The 18,955-nt window shown below is 35.5% G+C and overlaps 3 protein-coding genes across 4 annotated transcripts; 1 reads left to right on the top strand and 2 right to left on the bottom strand.

The window, feature by feature from the left end:
* The first annotated feature begins 316 nt into the window (after positions 1 to 316).
* On the top strand, positions 317 to 5,407 carry LOC106745404 (transmembrane protein 98-like). The gene is made up of 4 exons (XM_014620985.1): positions 317 to 1,002; positions 1,076 to 1,185; positions 1,985 to 2,117; positions 4,933 to 5,407. The coding sequence occupies exons 1-4, from the start codon at positions 847 to 849 to the stop codon at positions 5,206 to 5,208; spliced, it is 675 nt and encodes a 224-aa protein (XP_014476471.1). The 5' UTR covers positions 317 to 846; the 3' UTR covers positions 5,209 to 5,407.
* Positions 5,408 to 6,369: 962 nt separating this feature from the next.
* On the bottom strand, positions 6,370 to 15,773 carry LOC106745403 (ATP-binding cassette sub-family F member 2). 2 transcript variants are annotated; one of them, XM_014620983.1, is made up of 9 exons: positions 15,672 to 15,773; positions 15,123 to 15,320; positions 12,181 to 12,584; positions 11,868 to 12,031; positions 11,163 to 11,390; positions 10,697 to 11,084; positions 9,654 to 9,845; positions 9,334 to 9,537; positions 6,370 to 7,046 (listed from the first exon to the last, which is right to left on the bottom strand). In XM_014620983.1, the coding sequence occupies exons 2-9, from the start codon at positions 15,301 to 15,303 to the stop codon at positions 6,903 to 6,905; spliced, it is 1,905 nt and encodes a 634-aa protein (XP_014476469.1). In that variant the 5' UTR covers positions 15,304 to 15,320; positions 15,672 to 15,773; the 3' UTR covers positions 6,370 to 6,902. The 2 variants fall into 2 exon arrangements, with proteins under 2 accessions (XP_014476469.1, XP_014476470.1); XM_014620984.1 differs by having other exon boundaries at positions 15,123 to 15,317; positions 15,672 to 15,760.
* Positions 15,774 to 16,185: 412 nt separating this feature from the next.
* Positions 16,186 to 17,078, bottom strand: LOC106745402 (putative uncharacterized protein FLJ37770). Its single transcript, XM_014620982.1, has one exon. It carries the CDS (start codon positions 17,076 to 17,078, stop codon positions 16,392 to 16,394), a length of 687 nt encoding a protein of 228 aa, XP_014476468.1. The 3' UTR covers positions 16,186 to 16,391.
* Positions 17,079 to 18,955: the final 1,877 nt, after the last annotated feature.

Below are 18,955 nucleotides of genomic sequence, written 5' to 3'. Positions count from 1 at the left end.
TCCCAATCGCACCCGTTGTCTCGTCCTAAGGGTGCGTTTATATACTGCGTAACTTGAGAAAATGTAACTTGCGTCAGCCAATCAAATCTGCTGTGGTAATTGGGTAATTGACACGATTTGATTGGTTTACACAAGTTACGCTTATGTAAGTTACGCAGCATGTGAAAGCATTCTAACTTATTTCCCCAGTTTAGCAGTGCAGCTAAAAAGAACAGACCATTACTGTTACATGCGAAAAAACAAGATAGCGGCTTTCGATATATCGCATCTATCGATTGCACCTGTCGCTTCTTTTATCTAAGACTAGAACTAGTCTCGCGAGAACAGTCGGGTGGTGTTAGTGTGCCATGTGCTGAAGCCTGCGGATTCTTTGTTCTTCGTTGAATCACATATTTTTTGGATAAGTCACATCCGCCTTGGCGAAATGCAAACAACCTCATTTTTTCATAACTAAACATTGTTAGTGGCGTTAGGGCGAAATACTCTCCTGAGTACCTGGAGTCATATATTTAAGAGGAGGAGGAGGAAGAGATATCTAGGTCTAGATTCTAGTTTTAGCATCGCATGAATTTGCGCCTTAACGTCCTGCATAAATCAGCTTTCATGCTTAGCTCGCATGTTGCGCCAATCGTCCTCATCTCGCGCATAGTGGACGGGACTTAAAACCCGTGACAGTCTCCGCCTCCCACCGGCCATCAGCGAGAGAATGGATCACGATCACTACTAGTGTTGACGTTTCGCATCAAATGTCAACGTGAATCCCATTGACGCTGTTCTCCCGGCGAGGCTGTCACAATATTTTAATTCATCAGGTCGTTGACCTGCAGTCTTCTACCGATTTGCACCATGAGTTCCTCGATATCGATGAGCAACGCTGGTCCTTCAACCACTGCCACTGGTATGGAAACAGTGGTAGCAGTTGCACTGGGTGCACTCGCAGCGGTCTTTCTCGGTGCGCTCTTGGTACTCTTAGTTATCTGTCGCAGGCAACGCTGCTATTATGTGAGTAATTGATGAAATTCTCGAGTAGAAAGAACCAAACTCTAAAGAAAACTATGATCCTGTTTACTTACAGAATCAGAAGGACTCCGCAGATCTCAGTTCCGACTTGCTAGAAGGAGAAAATATTACTGGGTTGGGGTTAGATGTCTGGGAAAGTGAAGAGTGGCTGGCTGGTGCTGAAAGGTAAAGAAAATTTTGGTGGATGATGAAGAAGTTAGCCTAATACAATCAAATTGATAGTGTATCAGTAGAGTGCGAGCGTGGCAGACAGTGCATTGGTCTATTATGCTTAGCGGTCCTGGATTCGATCCCAGTAAAAGCCAAAATGTTTACGCTCATGTCTCTTCTCGGAAAGAAGCAGTAATCAACAGAGAGAGAATATCTTTGTCAAGAGAACCTCTCTAAATAATATGCTGTTTGGAACTGGCGTTAAACTGTAGGTCCCGTATGCTTGTGTATAATCAGTGTGCCTGGCCACAGGCAATAGGACTAAGAAGAATATCAGTAATATCTTGCTTCTTTTCTGATTTTTACTTCGTCTAAGTGTTCCGAGATATATTCTTATAGAAATTAAGTTGATGTAAACTGTAGAACTTATAGTAGTACATTTGATCACCTGCACTATATCAAATTAATGCTAAAGAAGACTGCTAAACATGAAGCACTTATTTAAATCAAAAAGCATATGTTTTGAACAATTAAATTCCTAATAATGATATTGACATCTTATAATTAGCAGAATATATATTTATATATATGTAGAGGTTAATTATAAAAAAAAATATATATATATAAATTATTTTTATCATTAAAGGGCTTGTGTCATATTTGAATACTTCCCGTGTAGGAGCCTTTAGTGTACACTAATCTGATATAGTAGGGATAATCAAATTAGCTATTAAATAGACAGGTCAGTGTTTGCATTCTTCACTTGAAGTTTTACAAATCATTTTATGATAGAGATGGTATTCTTATGTTACAGATGGGTGGATGATGCTACTGGCCTGGCTCCACCTTGTATAGCAGTGCTGCGATCTTGTCATACTCTGGCAGCTAGTCTTACAGCTATTGCTGGGACTGTCAATAGTAATACTGTGCCTTTGGAAATAGTAGACGTAAGTAAGACCATCGTCGTCCACCATGTCGTCTATGTCTTGACATGGTTATCACCATTGAATTATAACTAATGGAAGGAACACTGCCTACTCCCTCCATTGTACTAAACAGTTAGAGAGAGATAGTAGAATGGGAACGTCGTTGCCTCTTTGTAGCGTAAATTACTATGACTAAAAATATCAGTTCTGTATGTGTACGTATGTGCCGTTTGAATGATATATCAAATAAGACAATGAAAAAGCGATGCTGGATGACACATTTTGAGTAAAATGGATATCATGCCAGATGCGTCATTCCATAAGTAATGACTAGATATTTATATATTTATTGATTCCACAAAGTGTTATTTATTCTTTCCTATATATAAATACTGTTTTGATGTGTGGAAAATGTGTGCGGAAGTAAATGTTTTCAGGGTAGGTAATACATCGAGTCACGTGACATCTCGAATTGGTTAGACACTGTCCCTACTCAACTATTTCTTTCTGACTGCTCGAGAATTATTGTTCTAGTGTGGATATAGTTCAATGGTTATCACTTAATAAAGCAAAGTGGTAGTATCGCGATGCCAAGTACATAAAAACACAAAAGGTGCAAATTTATGGAATGTTGAAACTAACATCGAGCATAGTTATGTGACATCATATTGACGCTAGCGTCAAAGAATAGAGGTTAGATCGCATCTAGCATCACATACTGATGAGATAATACTAAAAACCATTGGCTTTATGGAATTTGATGTATAAGAAAATTTCGCTAATTAATAATCTTCTTTAATAATCGACAAATTTGTTGGTAAATTTGTGTTAAATCAACGTAAATGATAACTGCAGAAATGCAGTTTCATAAAAATATTTAATATACTTTATTGTAGGTCTGTATATATACTCTATAAGCACATAATATTATTGAATATTAAGTAGTATTTGTGGAATATTAATAGATGGTTATATGTCCACTCCTAATAATATTTAAAAAATAATATTATTTAATATTATTGTAATATATTTCTTAAATATTTAACTCTCTCTCTCTCTCTCTCTCTCTCTCTCTCTCCCTCCCCCCCCCTCCTGCTTCTCATGCGCTCATTAGACAGAATAATTAATTCCTCGTTAATTATTGCGAATTTTGTATAAGGGTGTCTACCTTTTCTATTAGTTTAACCCTTTTTATCTGCACATGCACGGATATATGAAACATACCAGACACCCTATATATGTATATATATATATATATATATATAATTTCTTTTTAATATCCTAAAAACATTTTTATTATATGTCAAAAATATTGAGTAAAGTGGACATATAACATTAATAGAATATTATAAGAATATCATTTTAATATTTATTCATATAATATTCTAAGAATATTAGGGTATCGATAAAACATCGAAAAGAGAGTAACCGTAAATAATAAAATGAATACTCTTATTACACCTTGATCCTTTCCTCCTCCTTTCAGATATTTATATCGGGAAACTAAAAAAACTAAAAATGGTTGAATGATGCCATCCTTCTTTAATTATCTCCAAACCTTTCAGAGCCTCTACCATCGTACGAAAATTTACGCAGGGCTGAAAGTCCTGTTAATGTTACTTCATCGGTGCGTTATGTAACGTGAGCTGCCACTATGAATACTCTAAAGTTTTGCGCTACTTATTATGTTCTATTATTTTTTCTCTATAGTCTCTTAACCACGTTATAATATTTACCCCAAAATGATATTTCTTAGAAAGAATCTATGCGGGACTCATGCCGTAATGTTCAAAATTTGTCGTTGTTATATCCTTTTTAAGCGTTTCTTGCTATCTGAAGCGGCAACTTTGATCACGCGACTTGTTTTAACGTTAAAAATGGGCGTCAGCATGAAAAGGCATCTATTAACACATTCATTGCCAAGCCGAAAATTGGAATTTCGTATTAAAAAAATTTTTTTATTTAGTTTTTATTGTGCTCAAAATAAGATAATATATTATTTATATGCTTTTATTATTATGTACATAGGATTTATGTACTCTAAATATCTATTACGCGATAACGCGTGATCGGCCATTTGGTGAGAACTCGCATCACGATATCGCGTGATTGGCAATGAACGTGTTAACACAACGTCACCACAGTCAACCACCATCGACGTCACCTACCAAAACTGCGTTCCGATATTCATTATCAGTATTGAAGATTTCATATTGCGTATATTATAGATTTTCAGTTCTAGTAGTGAATATTAGAACACAGCTCAAATAGCTTCCCCGGAATTCCCGGGTCAACTGATTTTCCGAACAAAATTTCTCAGAAACACATTTGCCATTTCTAACAAAATTCCTCATCTTAACTTTATCAATCATTTGTATTATTCACACTCGAGGTTGCGAATAATTATTTTTTTAATTACCATGTTTAATGTTGATAATTAATATGAACCAATTTAAAGACGTTTAATTGATGATTGATATGAGCAAAGGGAATCAAAGACCGTTTATTTTATCAAATTTACAACTTTCTCGTGTGCTGGAGTTGCTCTTGTTCACAATAATTTTAGAAATCGTTATCGAACGATTTTAAGTTGAACTTGCTTATATCAATCGTGAATCAGACAGCCTTTAATTAAATTTGTCAAATTCAATGCTTAATCGAACGATTTTTTATTCCTTTCATCCATACTAATCGTCAATTAAATGATTAAATTTAATTGAATTCGTTAAAATCAACCGCTCGTTAGTTGAATCGAATCATATTAGTTCAAATCAATTAAGTTGAGGAGAATTCAATTGATATTTTCACAACTTTGCTCACACTTTTCCTCGCATAGGTTGCACGACGTATACCGCCTCGTGTCGACGACGTCGTGCGCAGTTTGTATCCACCATTGGATGCCAGGCTACTAGAGGCTAGAGTGGCGGCTTTAGTACTGGCGGTGACCCACTTAGCATTGGTGACGAAGCACGGCGTACCGAAGAGCCAGGCTAGGAAGCTGGCGTTCATCGATCAAGCTCTTAATGACATGGACACGCATTTGCTAGTGCTGAGGAATGCTGCGTTGGCACAGGAAGTAGCCTGCTCCATTCCGGCCTCGACGCCGGTCTGAATTTGTTTCGCAAGTCAATTTCGAGAGCAATCAAATCTCTTGTAAGATCTTCGTATATAATCTTCAGTTTATCGATGTCCTTTATACGGTTCTGAATAATACAATATTCGTGGCTGCAGCGAGAACTATATATATAATACAGTTGCTAGATTCGCACAAATGTAGTATATATGTTAAATACATGTGTATATATAGTGTTCCTTGAGGAAACCGATAAACTTTTAGAATATATTACAGAGGCCATTCTAAATAAAAACGTTCAGATACACTACAGGTCAATTCGGCTCAGATATTGAGATATAAAAAATTTAATTCTTGTCAGCAACGTAAATTTCTTAACGACAACGGTCCTGTCTTGCTCTGGACTTCTTTTTGTGGGATTGTTTGAAATTTACAATGGCGGTAAATTAGAAATCCGTCAATAGTTAGTCGACAGAATAACAGAGGCCAAGATAATATTTGCATTGAATTTAAGAAAATTAATTAGCGAAGATCCATAATACGAGAAGTAGCATGTTGAAAAGTAACTAGACACATATTTTGAACAAATAGCAGAACTAGAAGAATAATAATAAAGAATAATATTCACCTAATAAGAATTGTCTAGAATTTTTCATCAGTTACAATATTAATAAAATTGTCTACATCCGATAACTGACTGAACCGAATTTACTTAAAATATATCCAAACTTTTTTATTTAGAGTTACTTCTAGAATACATTCTAGAAGTTTGTCGGTTTCATCACAAAACACCTTATATACATTCTGGTGTATTTTATTCCCGTCAAGACATGTATATGTATTATGCCATGCTTATTGACTGATAACGTGAATATGGGTTATCACTGATCTCAAGACACAGAATTTCAACGTGTGTAAATTCCGGATCACTCATGCAAGGAAAGTCGTCAAATATTTCGTGTCGATTATCGTTGTTATAAAAATTGTATACATTAAATTCCTCGTCACGACACACATCGAAAGTATGTCGCGTGAGGATTATTCAGATGATTATTTTTGAAACGTCTAATGAATGATCTTTCGCAATGCGGAGATATATGCAGAAACGGTGGTCTTCCATATTAATATATTAGTTATATATATATATATATATATATATATATATATATATACATATACACACACACACACACACACACATATAGGTAAAAATGTATTTTGGAACTATGTAATCGATCGTACTTGCGTATGTTTGTACATGTTACAATAATATTTTATATTCTTGTAAGAGAAAATCAAATTATTATATAGACTAAAAGAAGAAATTTATAATAAAGTTGACCATAAAAGAATCGTTACTTGTTAAATGTTACTAGTTTTCTCTTTAAATGGTCCATGAACTGCTTAATTCTCGTGCCTTCCTCGACGATCTACTTAAATTTAATCTGCACTTTCGTGTGACATGATTCTTTCGAGAGACTCTAGATTTATATTTAGCGAAAAATGCCACAATACGATCATCTGCGGTTTGATAGAAGGATGGAGGATAATTTCAACCTCTAATACTTCAATAAATTAACTAAGCAATCTGACCATTACACCAACACACTACATAGCAGCGTGCATTCGGTGTTCAGCCTGATGCGATTTTCCGAATAAATTCCTATAATCGAGACGTATGGTGCAGTAAAAAGAGGAAAATGCAGCGAATCACGATCGAAACGCTGGTCACATTATTTGCCTCTGTTCGCGAGATCTTTTTGCCTTTTCTGGTTGTCAGAGAGAACCTTGTTTTTCAGGTGTTCCTTGTAATCCAAAATGTTTCCACTCCATTTTGTAACTGTTCCGTTTTCACACACCCAAATTTCCTCAGCAACCTAAATTGAGAAAAGGAACACATCAGATTAATTTTCTTGTAATAAAACAAATTCTCAAAAATTTGTGTATGTTAACACACACACACATTCGTTACCGCTCTTAAGTTAATAATCGTTCTTTGTAGTCCACGTTATATTGGGTTGGCCAATGTTTTTTTTTCATTTTTTTTTAAGTAGCTTTTCTTAAAAGATTTTCTTCACACGTTTATAATTATAGCCGGTCACAGGACGGTTGCAACAGTCTTTTTACATATTTTGAGACACAAAAAATACGACGAAGCGAACTTATGATTTATAAACATGTGTAGTAAATAGTCAGATGCCATTAAACCACACACACACACACACACACACACACACACGTGTGTGTGTAATTTTGATATATAAATATCTCATTTTGATAGCTGTCTGACCACGCACGTTCTTAAGACTTAAGGACATTCTACAATGCGTCATAAATGGCCAATCGCGAAGGATAGAAGCTATTAGTTAAAAAGTATATTTGCAGAAAAGTATATTGCAGAATATCTTTAAAAATTACATAGTCACGGCTAACCTATCTTTCATTTGTTTTTTAGCCACCTTAAAAGCTTTCACACACTTCATACATGAATTGTCGTAACCGTAAACATAAGACGTACTGTAAGAATTAGCCAATAAAGGAACATGTAGAACTATTCAACCGATCGTAAAACATGCATAAGCTGTAATACTTTGTTCTTCACACATGGACTATAAGCCATAAGCAATAAAGGATTCTAAAAGATATGTCTCGTCACAAGTCGCGATAGATAGCAACTACTAATTACAAAATGCATTTTCGATTGCAATAGACAGTAGCGGTCGCTAAATGAGAGTTGCGCAATTTTTAACTTCTTGGCGACAACAACTGGCAAAAGACCTCATTGCAACCCAAACTAGTACTTTGTAATTAATAGTTGCCATGTTTCGCGATTGGCGACGGGACATTTGTGACTCATTGTAGAATATCTTTAAAGGAAACAGCGCATGCGTACTATAAAATAAATTAACTGCGAGGCCGAACCTTGTTATTAGAGAGTTAATTTTTTGTAAAACTTTCACTAAAGTCTCGGTTTCATTTTCAGTCCAAATTGGAACCGAAGAAGAACCGAATATCCGTTTTCGATTTGGGTCGGATATTAATTTGCGACATATAGATTTATTTTTTCACTTTTGCCTGAAAAACATAAGTCTCATAATCTTGAAATCTGTAAAATATGCAACAAACAGAAATGCCAGTCTGATGTGTCACGTAAAATCACAAAATGTACCATTATTTTAAGAATTATTTTGCGACTCTACATGCATATCAGACAGATCTGTTATATCCGATTATTCGCATTACATTGGATTAATGCATACTGAAGGCTACACATCAAATATCTATATATAATGGCATAATATAAACACTGATGACGAAATAATTAATATTCTGTTTAATAAATGATAATAAGTGACAATATTATTAGGTACTTAATCGTTCAAATATGTTATTTATATGCCTTTTTAATAACTGTGTTTTATGTATACCAGCCTTCAGTATACACCAATCTGGTACAGTATAGTGTTGATAATCGAATTCGCTACCAATCTGCTGTATATTTTATAAGTTTCAAGATTATGAAATTATAGTTTTTTAGGAAAAACTAAAAAATAAATTTATGTCATAATATATGCCGTAAAAAATTTATTGCCTGTTATATTTCGCCTATCATACAATAAATATGGCTGCTGAAGATAACCAAGTTTTAACATAGAATTATTTTTTTAAGGTATACCAAATTTTTTTTCTGTGTGAAATCAATATATTGCCTACGTTCAACAGAAAAAGTAACTCAATAAGTACCTAGTGATTACTATCTGTGACTGGAATATCTATTTAGATACTTGATAAGACCAGGAGAATGTACTAATCAGAAATAATAGTTAGTAAGCATTTACAATGCGACAAATTTTTCAAATTTATGTACTCCTTTTTATGCACTCACAAAACTATAATGTCTGTACTCTATGTGTGGGCATACGTAGATTGGCATATTTATAGATATTTAAGTGAGGCAATATCAGAAAATGGGTTTTACGAACTTAGTTTGTCAAACTAAGCAACAAAAAATAAATATGCTAACGAATGATATATGTTTACACTTATATACACATAAAAATTATTAAATAGGTAAATTGAATATTTGACACGTGTGACACTGGTCTCTGGTGAGGAACTGGTGTGACACTGGTAACGAATGTGTCAAGATCAATTCACACACACCTGATTAATTAATCTGAAGTCGTGCGAGACAAGAACCATGCCACCGTCGAAGTCGTTAATGGCGTCGGCAAGCGCATCAATCGTTTCCATGTCCAAATGATTGGTAGGTTCATCAAGTAGCAATAGATGAGGCACTTGCCAAGCCAACCAGGCGAACACGACCCGACAACGTTGGCCGTCAGATAATTGGCGAATAGGGCAAATCTAAATAAAATACAATTTAGTAACGGTATACTTTCATATGTTGGCTATTTCCAAATATGATTGTTCACTCACAGATGTAAATGCATAAAGATAAATAACTGATTGATAAATTATACCTGCTGACGTCCGGTTAAACCATAACGACCAATGATCTTCCGCATTTCTTCACGCTCTTTGACATCGGGAAAAGCATTCATCATGTAGTCAAGGGGTGACACATCCAAGTCCAACAACTCATGCAAGTGCTGGTGATATCTACCTATTCGGAGATGACTATTCTTGCGAATCATCCCACTTGTCGGCACTAACTGTAATGCCACGTAGTTTAGTCAAGAAAGAAGTTAAGGCTCTTTTCTCGTTGCAGCCATTTTGATTAATGACATCAGAAGCGAGAAAAATGTATGCCTAAAATTTTATATTGAAATAAAAAGATATATTTATAAAATGTCATTTATAGTCGATTGAAAGAATTATATTTGTAAAATATCTAAAAAACTTCTCTTAATTTAACAATCTCAACAATTATAAAATTAATGTGACAAAATTATAAGATAATTTATCTAAAATACAAATTATGAGAAAAGATAATCTTATAAAAAAGATATATTATATGAGATATATTATAAAAAATATATTTAGATCAAGAAGGAAGATTATATGTAATGTTAATTTTACGGTTATTTATTGAATGTTAGAGCAAAAGGAAAGTTTTTAAAATATTTTACAAATGTGATCTCGATCGATTACAAGTGTCATTTTATGGCTGTATCCTTTTATTTTAATATACTTCGCAAGAATTTTGGACATACGTTTCTTCATTTCTAACGTCATGAAACAAAACGACTGCAGCAAAAGACCTGGAGAACGATTGTGATTCTTCATCAACTTTTTAAATCTTTTATATTTTCGCCTAAATAAATACATACGATTGGATGCAAAGTGAGAATATGATATCTCTACGACACTGTTTGATGTCATTCGATACGAAATTACTTGTCAAACAATTTCATTCGAGATATATTGCATTTTCATGGTAAAAGTTATCTAATCAAATGGGAGTTCATTTTTGCAATTCTTATCATATTTTGAGATATAAAATCGATTCTCAGGAACATCAAAGACTATCTTTATCGGCGGAATATACATATTTGTAACATACATCACCATATAACAGCTTTAGCAATGTACTCTTCCCTGCACCGTTCGGTCCAACCAGCGCGATTCTAGTATCTAAATCGATCCCGAATTCGAGATTCTTGTAGATCCAAGGCGAATCTTCATTGTAGCGGAAACTGACATTTTGAACCATGATAACTGGTGGCGGAATCGTTCCGCATGATGGGAAATAGAAGTTCAGCACTTTATCGTTGACGACTTTCTCCGTCAGACCTTGCGCTACCATTTTCGCCAGGGTCTTTTCCTTCGACTGAGCCTGTCTTGCCAGTTTCGCTGAACCGTGACCGAATCGCGCAATATAGTTCTTCATGTGTGCGATTTGGTCTTGTTCCCAATTGTACTGTTTCGCTTGATTCTCAAGTAACTCCATTCTGATCGGAAAGTTTAATATCATAATTAACGTTATGACAAAATACAATTTATCAGATGGAGTATTTCCCGCAGCTTACCGTGTCTTCACGAACGCTTCGTAATTACCGGTGTAATATTTCAATTGCTTCTTGTTGACGTGAATGATATTGGTGCAGATGCCATTGAGGAAATCTTGAGAGTGGGAGATTATAACGAGAATTCGTTTATAGGTTTTTAATTCTTCTTCCAACCATACGCAAGCATCTAGATCGAGATGATTGGTTGGCTCGTCGAGTAACAAGAGATGTGGCTTTACATACAACGCTCTGCGAAGAAAGTCGTATGTAAATATTTTATATATTGAGAGCAGTGAAATATCAAAAATTAATTGAAAATGTTCTTTTAGGCTAATGTTTCATTTGTTGTGCGACAAGTATTGTCGGATGTGTTGGTTGGCTATTAGATAAAGCATTAATTTTAAGCAATCAATAATGTCAGCATGAATTTGTAGATAAGACAACAATCTGATAATGCCCCCCTTCCTTTGTTTATAATTCTAAAACATTGCGCAATGTTATATAGTTTAATCTTATAATTGGTAATTATTTGATAATTCAGGTTATTTTGAATCTTTCTTTTCTAAATAGATTTTTGCTGTAAATAAATCAATCAATTATTAAATTTTGAACATTGTCTTTGGGCACCCTAGAAATCCTCTATTTGACAACCAATCGGTGCATCCAACGAACTCGTGCAAATGAAATATTATATTAGCCAAAGGTTTCTTTAAAGTTTCTATATACCTAGCGAGAGCGATACGCATTCTCCAACCTCCTGAGAAGTCTTTGGTAGGTGTTCTTTGCATTTTTGCAGTGAAACCAAGACCGTGCAAAATGTGAGCGGCACGAGCTTCCGCCGTGTCGGCAGCCATATCATCTAATCTCTCGTATACATCCATGAGTTGTTCCTACGTATTTTATTATATTAAATTAGTATACGTATTATATTAAATTAGTAAATTTTTACACAAGTATTCCTCTATCGATAAATTTCAAACTCTTGACAGTCGTGTATGTGTGTGTAAAGAACAGAACAAAAGAAACAAAAAATACAGACCTGAGCATCTTCCTCTTCGCAATCCACTAATTCTTCGGCGAGTTTCTCCAGTCGCACCCGTTCCTCGTCAACCTCCATCACACACTCTAATGCTGTCTTATTGCTTGCGGGCATTTCTCTAGTCAAATGAAAAATATCTATTTGCTCCGGAATAGGAACTTCGCGGTTGCCTAATACTGCCAACAGTGTAGACTTTCCAGAGCCGTTTAGACCTAGTAAACCATAACGCCTGCCACAATTCAACTCCAACATGGTGTCCTGTAGCAATTCACAGCCATGGAAAGTAATAGAAAAGTTCGATATCTTTATGTCTCGACTACGCGGATGCGAAGCTAATGACCCGGTGCACGAACGTGCCTCTGCATTCAGTCTGGCGTCTGCTTCCAATTTCAAACATAATGCCTCTGCAAATATACGTCATTATATGTATGTTAACAAGTGTTTAATAAAGTAAGCATTTTTTGCAAGTGCAAAGTGATGGCAAAAAATTTTTAAAACGTATACAGGATACAAAATATGTATAAAATATCAATTATTACAAATGCTAAATATTGCGATTTCAGTTAGATGTTACTCGAATATTGATTTTTTTTTAAACATTGATATTCGAAAACACTGTACTATAAAGAAAAACAATCTCTTAAAATATTTAAAAAATATCAAAATTAAAAATGCATTAATTTTTCTACACCATTAAGAACAAAAATATTTTTTAAATTTTAAAAAGAAAATTACAAGTTCTTATAAAAAATAAATAGAGTGTTTCTAAAAAGATAGACTAGCTATATGTAAATATGGAGAATATATTAATGCAAACAAAAAAGCTCATATAGTATCTAAAATATTTTATTGACGAGTTAAGGACAAGATTACAAAAATTTTTACGTTGTCATAGTAAGTACTAGTTTTAATGCTTACTTTATTGTCTTATAATAATATCTATACCTTATAATAATAAGCGCTGATTTATTAATATAAATGAATGTAAGATATATCAATACAAACCAAAAAATTCTCATAAATATGTTCTCTAAAATACTCTGTTGCTATTCTGCAGTAAGTCCTATCATGTCAGGTATCGTAGTAGTCAAATGAATATAAGAAACAAAATGTTAAAAGAAATGTTCAAAATGTCAACTGTGAAAAACAAAATAAGGTTGGATTTTTCGAATTATAGACTCTCATATATTTTTTCAAATATTTCTAGTGTAGTTCATATTCTTTGACAATCATCTTCTATTCTTTATAGAAGCTATTTTTCATTGGAAATTTGAGCTGAGTTAACAATTGTCTTCAAGTGGTCCCACAAATAGAAATCAATAAGATCTAAATCGAGTAAGCGTATGAATCATAATTGAAAATCATTATGAGGCGAGGACCCTTCATCGCTTAAGATATGCAGTGTTTAAAAATTGTCTTGAATCTCGACTAAAACGTAAAGTTATGCATCATCGTATATAAATGTTCTTAAATCGAATAAAATATCATATAATAGGTTTGGAAGATCATTGTCTAAAAAATTATGATATCATTCTCTATTAAGCTTTTGAGGTAACACAAATTGAGAAGTCCCAATGATTCCAACTCAAACATTTGGAAACATTGTGGAAAATTCATGCTGTTGTCTTAATTGAAAAATGAAATGTGAATTTTCATCAACCTAAGAATATATGTTACGAAAATTTGTTATTCTAATTCTAGCAAATCCAGTTTAATCAGTGAAAAGAATGGATAATAAAAATAGATGATCATTACCACATCATTCAATCAAATGCAGAAGGCTTTTGAGAACACTCATTTTCATGTAATGCTTAAACTTTTTGTAAATGGTACTGGTATAATAGATTTGTTTTTTTTCGCTGCACGGCTGAACTGGTGCAATAACTTAGATTAAGACAAGTATATTTTGTCTTGCTCTAACTTAATGTTCAGCAGTGCAGCTAAAAACAACAATATCAAATTTCTTAATGTCCACCAAACAGTAGCAATACTAATAGCTTTTTCCAAAGCAATTCTTTTGGTACTATCACCTGGATCCTATTCAATATGAGCCAATACTTGTACTTCAAAGTCTATTGTCTTTGTGATGCACAGCCATCCTATCTTAAGTTGAAAGAATTAAAAAAAAAAGATTTAAAGAAGATTCAATTTCTTGTAAATAAAAATAAATTCATTCAAATTTCTTTTTTTTTCTATTAGGCAAACATCGATTTGAAAAGTCGTCTAGTTTCTGATTGCCATTTACCAAGTCATATACCAAGTGCATGTCGCATTTCTGTAAAAGAATAGTTCTCTATTCTTAAACAATTGGCACTTTACAGAAATGACAAATAATAGTGACAAATTTGTCAACAAGAAACAAAACTTGATACGTGACATGATACAACCTGTTATAGAATAACATAGCTTTTTAGACATTATGTTTGTAGGAATTTTTTAATTTGTGTATTAACATATCCTATAATCATCTCTGTTAATAAGCCAATGATTATTACTATATGAGATCAAATAAATTAAACATTAATACTAATACCTATTATGATAACACAAAAATTCTTTTCGTAATTTTGACATAGCTTTAATTTATCAAATGATATTTTAGGTATTGTTAAAATAAATTATTTTGTGTGTTCGCATTGATATATCCTATATATAGCTATGTGTATCCAGTTTATTTTTTTTGTAACATCCAGTATAGAAATAAGAAAGTATTTGAGTAGCGAAATATTTGAAACTTTTCTATCTTTCTGTAAATATTACATTATATTATAACATCAAAGAAATTTGCAGATATCTTAAGCATTATTATAAAGAAAAGAGAACTAACACCCAAATTAATATCTTGGATAATGATTTAAGAAAGCTGAAAGTATCTAATGACAATGTCCAATATCCAATTTCCTCTTGACCTTTCTCTATCTCTGTATCTCTTTCTTGCTCACCTTCAGCACTGATAGCTGTTCCATTCGTACCATTTTGCAGATCACTCAATATCGGGCTCTGCTCTTTGTCATCCTCAGCTGCCTTAGTCTGATTGTTGTTCTGCGGTTTCTTGCCGGATTGTCGGGCCTTCGCGGCTTCTTTCTTCTTCTGTTGCTGCTTTTTCTTCGCGTCAGAAGGCATCGCACTTTTTATACCTACTACGTTCAACAACCGTTATTATAGCTTCCAGGAAGGATTCGCCACATTGCAAAATTTCTGCACGCATTATATAAGGCACAGGTTATAGGAATTCACACGTTGCACGTGCGTGCCAGAAGGTGAACGCTGGCAGCAACGCGAGAACATAAAGAATCCTCTTTAAACGGCCACGATACGAGAAACGATCGTTGCGAGAGGGAGCGAGAGAGGCTAACGAAAACCCACTTCGGCAATTGACAAGACTTGGTAACGCTCGCGAATTTATCGTGCACGTTCATGATCGTATGACGCTTGGAAACATCGGCGTATGTGTGATTTTCTAGATGACAAAATTTACAAATATTACTTACTTGTACGCAAAAAACGAGCAACCTGAACAGATTTGCAACACACGTGCGTCGTCACAGAGGCACCGTCAAACTCGCGGGACAAACTCACTGCACCAATGAATAGATGGCACTATAGGCGTATGAAGAAGCCTCGCCGTGGCAGGTAGAGATGACGCGGCGGAGCTGCTAGACGGCGACTCTATTAGGGGAAATTGCGAGTAGACTAGTGCGGTGTCACCATAGACATAGTAAGTCTGTTCGTTTTCGCGGCACCGCTGAACTAGTGCAATAAGTAAAGTGAGAAAACATATACGAGGTATGTTCAGAAAATAACAGGAATTTTCGTTTTTTGAAAAAAATATTTATTTATTCGTCTACATTAATGTTGTCGCCTTCAAAATAGTCCCCATTAGATATTATGCACTTGTGCCAGCGCTTCTTCCAATCCTCGAAACACTTCTCAAACTCGATCTTTGGGATAGCCTTTAGCTCTTTCAGCGATGCGCTTTTAATGTCATCTATGCTTGTAAAACGACGGCCCTTTAAGGTTCTCTTTATTTTTGGAAATAGGAAAAAGTTACACGGAGCCATGTCTGGCGGATGGAAGCTGGGGCATCGTTACAGTATTGTTTTTGGCCAAAAATTCACGAAGAAGCAATGAAGTGTGAGCAGGTGCATTATCGTGGTGCAAAAGCCATGAATTGTTTTTCCACAAATCCGGGCGTTTTTTTTCGGATTACTTCAACGCAAACGGCGTTGAACTTGTAGGTAGCACTCCTTATTGACCGTTTGATCTCGTGGCAAGAATTCATGATGCACTATGCCATTAAAATCGAAGAACAAAGTGAGCATAACCTTCACGTTCGACCGCATTTGTCGAGCCTTTTTCGGTCTTGGCGAGCCAGAATGCCTCCACTGGGACGATTCAGCCTTAGTTTCGACGTCATATCCGTAAACCCATGTTTCGCCACCTGTTATAACACGTTTCAGTAATTCTGCATCGTCGTTGATTTCATTTAGTGACTCTTGAGCAACTTCCATTCGCCGCTGTTTTTGTTCAAAATTCAACAATTTTGGAACAAATTTTGCTGCCACGCGTTTCATACCCAAAACATTCGAAAAAATTTCATGGCATGAGCCAATCGATATGCCAGCATCATCAGCGACTTCTCTGATTGTAATTCGGCGATCGTTTATAACTATTTCTTTCACTTTTTCCACGTTTTCATCGGTTGTTGATGTGTTGGGGCGTCCGGTGCGTTCGTCATCTTCAACGTCTTCACGGCCATCGTGGAAACGCTTATACCACTCGTAAACTCTTGTTTTACTCATAGCAGACTCACCATAGGCCTTTGTTAACATTTCACACATTTTGTTACACTTTATTTCATTTTTTACGCAAAATTTGATACAAATTCTTTGATCCATTTCTTTTAACAAACGAAAATCGCCGAGTTCATAAAAACACGTCTAACCTTAGCGGCTGCTACAGACAAAGTAAACAATGAATACAGCTGAAAATTTTATCATATTTCAGGGGCATGTATACCAACATAATAAAAAAAAATTTTGACGATCGGATCTCCAAACCCGCGAAATTAAAAAATTCCCGTTATTTGATGAACACACCTTGTACTCGTCTCACTTCAACTTATTGCATTAGTTCAGTGATACAGCGAAAACGAACAGACATATCATGTGTTACGTACCCGATAAATAACTATATATTGAAATTTGAAAGTAGTAAAATCAGTGACTTACGTGGACGGTCAACAGGGTGATGATTCCGCTTTTGGGTCACTTTGCTTTTCATCGAGTTTACCCTGGGTCTCCGGAGTCTGGCGAAACGATTGATAAATCTGGCAAGAAAGCAGAACCGCTCGTTCTCCTGGCTCGGTCTCGGACGTTCCGGTGCTGCGCGGGATGATGCGGCCCGCGATTCCGAATTTCGATTTCGCAACGTTCAAGAAATGAAGGGTAGATAAAAATAATTGCTACACAGTTGGATTTTACAACTAATATATTCCAAAATGTATAAGTACACGAGTATCAAAAGTTAATTACGAGAAAATAATCGCCTTCTCAACAAATGCGCGCGTTTTTATACGTCGCTTTGTCGCTGAGAGTCGTTTTCTGGTTGGCTGATGGAGTCGTGGAGATGGAAGAAATTCATTCCATCGGTATGATGTCACCGTATTGATATCGCTGCGTCGGTCCTGAGTGGTGTTTGGATTTAAGTTTCATGCTCCTGTTTATATTAGCAGCGGGACGCCTTATCGCATTGAGAGATTACGGTTTATCTTGTCTATAGTTGATCCATCGGTTTTAAGACTCTCTAACGACACGTTGTTTCTTTGGCGTTATAATTTTAATTATAATATTTAACATGCGCGAATATACATATGCGCACGTACTTACATCTAGTAACATAGGGATAAAATATCTATACCTGGTGAATATCTAACCTAGTGATATCTGAAATCAGACAAGTCGGCCTCCGATCTATACTAATATATTATTAATGTTTCAAAATAAGTTCGGACGTTACAATTTTATAATGTGACCAGATGTCACTAGCTTAGTGAAATAATCAACGTTTAATCCCGCCGAACCTTGAGAAGGAAAGTTCCCCACGGATCCCGTTGCCCGTCCACGGTCGCCAGGGCGTTATTTTTGAGAGCTTCGCCCAAACTCCAGGCCCAGGAAGCTGGACCGGCCAAGTCTCCCCAGGTACGCCTTTACTGATGGGGGATAATTCCCTCCCTGCTAAAGTTGTCGTCCCCGAAGAGATGTTCGGATCACCGGACGCTCGTCTCAGGGTATGGGGATAAGGAAACACGAAAAAATGAACACGTACCCCGTGAGAGTAACTAAGATTAAGTCTATTTAGCGGAAAAATAAAGCAATAACAAAAAATATTGATCCACAAATCCTATGAACTTAATGATCGAGTCTTCTATAATTAATTTTCCGATCTCACCGCTACGCCGCACAAATCAAACTTTTATCCCTACACGTCGTAGTTTGGGGATGTCTTAACTATGATCTATCTATTCCAACGCAAGACTGTCGTCGCGAACACGTTGGGACCCGATCGGGCGCGCACGGCGGGATGACGCAACATGCGTCGCCTACCGTACCGGGTAGTCCTTTGATCCCGCCGACGACGAGACTCTTTCTCTCTTTTAAAACTTGTTTGTACGGTTCCAACCACCGGTACCGCGTTTCGAATCGAACTTCACGCCGGACGCCTCGGTTTCCTGACGGGAAGTCTTTGTTTTCACGGAAAATTACGAGGGGGAACA

The sequence above is a fragment of the Dinoponera quadriceps genome, unplaced genomic scaffold (genome assembly GCF_001313825.1).
Source record: "Dinoponera quadriceps isolate SergipeBrazil2010 unplaced genomic scaffold, ASM131382v1 scaffold1728, whole genome shotgun sequence".
NCBI classification, from domain to species: Eukaryota; Metazoa; Arthropoda; class Insecta; order Hymenoptera; family Formicidae; genus Dinoponera; species Dinoponera quadriceps.
Note: the sequence above shows the minus strand (reverse complement) of the source record. Positions and strands in the feature narration are given on the sequence as shown.